The sequence below is a fragment of the Symphodus melops genome (assembly GCF_947650265.1).
Source record: "Symphodus melops genome assembly, chromosome: 4".
NCBI lineage: Eukaryota > Metazoa > Chordata > Actinopteri > Labriformes > Labridae > Symphodus > Symphodus melops.
The window spans coordinates 12,987,509-12,992,310 of record NC_136694.1 but is presented as its reverse complement, the minus strand read 5'-3'; the positions used below and the strand labels follow the sequence as shown (position 1 = coordinate 12,992,310).

The 4,802-nt window shown below is 40.2% G+C and overlaps 1 protein-coding gene across 1 annotated transcript; it reads right to left on the bottom strand.

The window, feature by feature from the left end:
• On the bottom strand, window positions 1–2,740 carry myl2a (myosin, light chain 2a, regulatory, cardiac, slow). The gene is made up of 7 exons (XM_079342269.1): window positions 2,682–2,740; window positions 2,080–2,172; window positions 1,443–1,518; window positions 1,168–1,272; window positions 1,005–1,083; window positions 742–790; window positions 1–543 (listed from the first exon to the last, which is right to left on the bottom strand). Exons 1-7 carry the CDS (start codon window positions 2,682–2,684, stop codon window positions 439–441), a joined length of 510 nt encoding a protein of 169 aa, XP_079198395.1. The 5' UTR covers window positions 2,685–2,740; the 3' UTR covers window positions 1–438.
• Window positions 2,741–4,802: the final 2,062 nt, after the last annotated feature.

The following is a 4,802-nucleotide window of genomic DNA, read 5'->3' as shown; positions in this document are numbered from 1 at the left end:
CGGACTAGCTGGTATAAACGTGTTCAAGAAGTTATCTGATGATCCACTCAGGAACACACCTGCAATTGCACAGACACTTTTTAAACATGTTTTAATACAGAGTTTCAAAAACTCAGAGAAGGAAGGAAGCGCAGGTTTGTATCTGGTTTTTTTCTTCATACTTTTATTAGCAAACATGCACAATCATAACAAATGCATTGTTTCTGTAATAGTATAGGCACATGGTTTTGTGTAGAAAATGATGTGGAAAATAATAGTCTCAAGTGAATGTGGGAATATACTTTGGATAAAGCAGAAACGGAGCAAGGCCTTAATATGTTGATTGTCTGTTTTTTGGTGCTTGCAAATGCAGCCAACATAAAGCATGTGACACACACTCACAGCCCTGTACAGACAAGAGACGGACTTTCTATCTGATGAACATGTTTTCAGAAAGGTTTACTCCTGATCCTTCTCCTCTCCATGGGTGATGATATGAACCAGGTTCTTGTAGTCCAGGTTCCCTGCCACATCTGGGGGGAAGGCAGTAAACATCTGCTCCATCTACCAAAAAACATATATATATATTTTTTTTAAAATCAGAGATTTTATTGTCTGTCATATCTCGTTGTGCAGACAAGATGTGGATGTAGACGATCGTCATGGAGATTTTGTCTTTTTTCTTTTTTGGTCTTTGCAATCAACCCAACACAAACAAATTAATCACACGTCATTTTTAAAATGATTATAAGCGATTAATACCTCTTCAGGTGAGAATCGGTCTGCTTGTGTCGTTAGCATCTGTGTCACGCTAGACAGAAAAATGAAAAAACAATATGAGATATCGAATCCTGTGTTCACAATGGAAGAAATGTGCAGCTTATTATAATTCTACTTGTTCTGGAATCGTTCTAAGATGAATGATTGCAAAAAGACACAATAAATTGTGAGTTACAGCGTATCACTAATTAAAATTAGCATTTTGAAAACTGTTTCTACGATGAGGAATGTGTTGAGTCACTTACTAGTCCTTCCTCAGCACTCCTTTCGCCTCAGGGTCGAAGACTTTAAAAGCATTGAGGATTGTCTCCTCTGGATCAGCACCTACACACATTTGAACAGCTCATGCAGATCTCCAGATGTATATCTTAGTCCTTACAATGTAATGATTTTGATTGTCATTCTTACCTTTCAGCTTCTCACCGAACATAGTGAGGAAGACAGTGAAGTTGATTGGGCCAGGAGCTTCTTTAAGCATCTCATCAATCTCCTCCTGTTTCACATTCAGACGCCCTATTATATGAAAATATACAAACATATGACTCAAATTAATCAAGCAGGTTGAAGAGAATAAAAAAAACCCATAGATTTTTAATCTTGTTGATGGAGGACATATTTTTCTTTATTGACAACACTACAGGCAAAACAAACAAACAAAAAACATTGATGATATAAGCATATACCTAGAGCAGCAAAAGTGTCCCTCAGATCATTCTTGTCGATGAAGCCATCTCTGTTCTGGTCCATGATAGTGAAGGCCTGAAGCCAGAGTACAGGACAGTACACAATGAGTCTCTCACTCTAAATACTTAATTGTAGTAGCAAATACAAAAGCAGAACGATCCGATCAATCACACAGTTTTCTCTTTCTTATTCTAAATAGTTTGTGTTCCATTTTATAGGTGAACACAGTTAAGTATTTATAACCTGTGAGCCCCTGAGGTTTAGCCCGGTATCCAGGGCATGTCCAGCAGTTTATCTGCAGCCTAATCACTGCTGACACAGTCTGGATGTCTGGGCACCACTGACTGTCATACCAGCATACCACTAGCCTCTCTGCTGCCAATCCAGGGAAAGGAAAATAGACAGGTGGGCATACTCCAAGCATGAACAATGGAAATGGAAAGACAAAGGAATCCGCAGAGGGAAGAGAACAAAAAGACCTCTGTATGTTTGTATTTGAGAGATAGAATATTCTAATCAGAACACTAAACACATTGAGCTGACATCGATATTGATGTGCGATTGTTGTTATTTTTTTTTAATGTTTGTATAAATTTGTAAAATGAATGAAATCAAAGTTATTTAAGTAGCTTTCACCTCTTTGAATTCTTGGATCTGAGCCTGCTCGAACATGGAGAAAACATTGGAGTTGGCTCCCTCTGCTGATCTCTTCTTGGCTTTCTTGGGGGCCTTTTGGAGAAGAGATAATGCAGCATGCCAGTAATCAAGGTATATGTCAGAAAACAATAATATAATGGATACATTGTTTATAAAAGGATTAAAAACATTAACATAAAATCTATAATAGTGCTCAACAAAGTGCTCAGAAATGAAACTCAGCAAAAATAAAATGACTGCCAAATCCATAAAATAGCAGTGATTTTTATTTTTTAAGCATACAGTAAATTAGTCTAGACTGCATAGCAGCATGCAGTCACCTCTGAAAAGCTGTGACAAGAATTTAAACTTTGCAACAACTACTTCACATACATTTTTGAGGGGGGTTTCAATCCGGTAATTATCTTAATCAGCAGTTTAATTTTCTCTGAAATCTATTTCATTGGAAAACACAGAATATCTGTAGCTTTAAGTTATATCAATATACACAATACACACACAACAAACTGTTTCACTGGCATCCTTAATGCCAAAGTAGTCCTGCCATTTCTCTGTCCTTGCATCATCAAACATTGACTTACCATGGCTGAGCAGCTGGGAGGTCAGACCAACAATGATGCCAGTGAACAATGGGGAGATAGAGGGTATCCTTTTGTAGCCCCAACCGTCAGTTTGACTGGACGATATTTATAAACTATGTCCTCTTTAGGAAGTGACAGGTAAATGATGCTGCATACAGCCGAACAGCATTACATGCTCACAAAAAAAAACAAAACCTACACCCCCCCCCCCCCCCCCCCCCCCCCCCCCCCCCCCCCCCCCACACACACACACACACACACACACACACCACCCAATCCTCTGTGGTAGCAAGGGGCTACGTGTTGTCTCGATCTACGTGGGACAATGAGATGGAATAACTGGTTTAGAATATCAAGAGCAGGCTGAAGGTTAAATCACTTTACTGTTCTGAATTGCCCTCTGTCTAAAGACACAGGAGGAACTCAAGGAAGTTTCAAATGCAGTGGGTGCTGCCCAGGTAGAGCAAAATGTCCATCACAGATGAGATCATTCCATGGAATCGTTCTTAGTATGCAGGTTTTCTTCTAGCGTGCCCATGATTGGATACATGAACAACTCCACTGAGCAGCCTTTTACATTTCTTTAACAAACTGTAAGACGCTTTGACTCACCCTTTCATACGTCTCATTTTGATCTGATAATTTTAACCCATCAATATTGTGTTTGTAATGGATGATGTAGTTTAATCTTATCTCTTTTTCAAGCATCCAAAGAAGGCCGTAGATAAGTAGAACAAATCCAGCTCCTCCAAAAATATTGAATATAATATTTATTTAGAGATAGGGCAGTTGAAGTTGAAGTTTGAAGTTTGCCATTGGGAGTGTGGATAGATATGCAGAAAGGGAGACACAGGTCAGATATAAACCAGGGCCGCTTGTTTTGAGGACTGGCGCACTAACCACTATGCTAGCAGCACCCCCGGGGACTTCCTTCTGAAGTTTTCCTCTTGAATTGCCCCTTCTCACCTTCAAAATCTTGTTAAATTATCTATATTCATATTCTATTAAATCTGGGGACCAATCATTCTTCACAAAGTTTTTTTAATGAAGTAGTACAATAACATGCGGATCACCATGGGGAGGAAGTTCAACACTTTGGATCTTTGTATTTTCAAGCTTGTTGTGCCTTTAATGTAGAGATAGAGCATCGGAAATCAGGGAGAGAGAGCAATGATGTGCTGGAAAGGAGCCACAGGTCGGATTTGAACCCCATGAGAGGATTATAGCCCCCACACAATGGGTGCACTAACCACCAGCGCCCCAGGTAGGAAAATACAAGTTAACCAGCAGTAATCCACTAAATCCCAACTATTAACCATTGTTTCATGACGAAGGTAGGCTTGGCTCTAATTGTTGATTCTGTTCACTAAACAAACTAACACAGAAAAATGATTAGCTAAAAAAAATTTGAGTTAAACCAGAGCATACAGGCTAAGGAGGGAGTTATATTAAAAGAAGTCTTTGCACTTTGTCCTGCTGTTGAGCTTTTAAGAGCTTGTGAAACTAAGCTCCGAGCTGTTGGCGGCAGTAGGTGTGACATACTGAAGTGTAACTGCTGACAGTGAACACGTCCTTACAATGTGCCATGTCTCTGCACCATTAACAGGTCACCCTATATCACTTGTGGCTCTCAGGTCAAGAAAAGTGACAGTCTGTGATAATGAGCCGGATGGGCCGGGGGGTTAGAAGGTGAGACGAGGATGGGTGGTCTATATATAAAGAGCAGTGCTGAAAGCCCCTCAGTACATACTGACAAATAAAATGCTGTTGATGAGCGAACAGCAGATGTCAGCTGTGTCGTCTCACAGTGTGTACAAGGAGGTCAGATTTAGAAGAGTTATTGTTAACCAAACAGAGCTGAGGCTATTGTTAAAAACTCTTCTTCTCCATCAGCTCCTCCCAGCTCACTGCAGCTACCGTGACTGGAATGGCAGGCCATCGTCGCATCGGCTCAGCACAGGGATCAGATGCCTAAAAATAGACTATCCGCCAGTGAGGAGAAAGCATGTGTGTGTGTGTGTGTGTGTGTGTGTGTGTGTGTGTGTGTGTCTGTCACTTTATAATCACTACATAATGTAAGAGTGGCATCAGAGGATAAAATCACAACATAAGGAGGAGAAG

Bases quoted from the DNA above. Each gene is read 5' to 3' on its own strand.
- myl2a (XM_079342269.1), bottom strand. The intron at 1,273-1,442 runs GTATATGCTTAT...TTCATATAATAG, and splicing joins GGACACTTTTGCTGCTCTAG to GGCGTCTGAATGTGAAACAG. The intron at 791-1,004 runs GTAAGTGACTCA...TTTTCTGTCTAG, and splicing joins GGAGTGCTGAGGAAGGACTA to CGTGACACAGATGCTAACGA.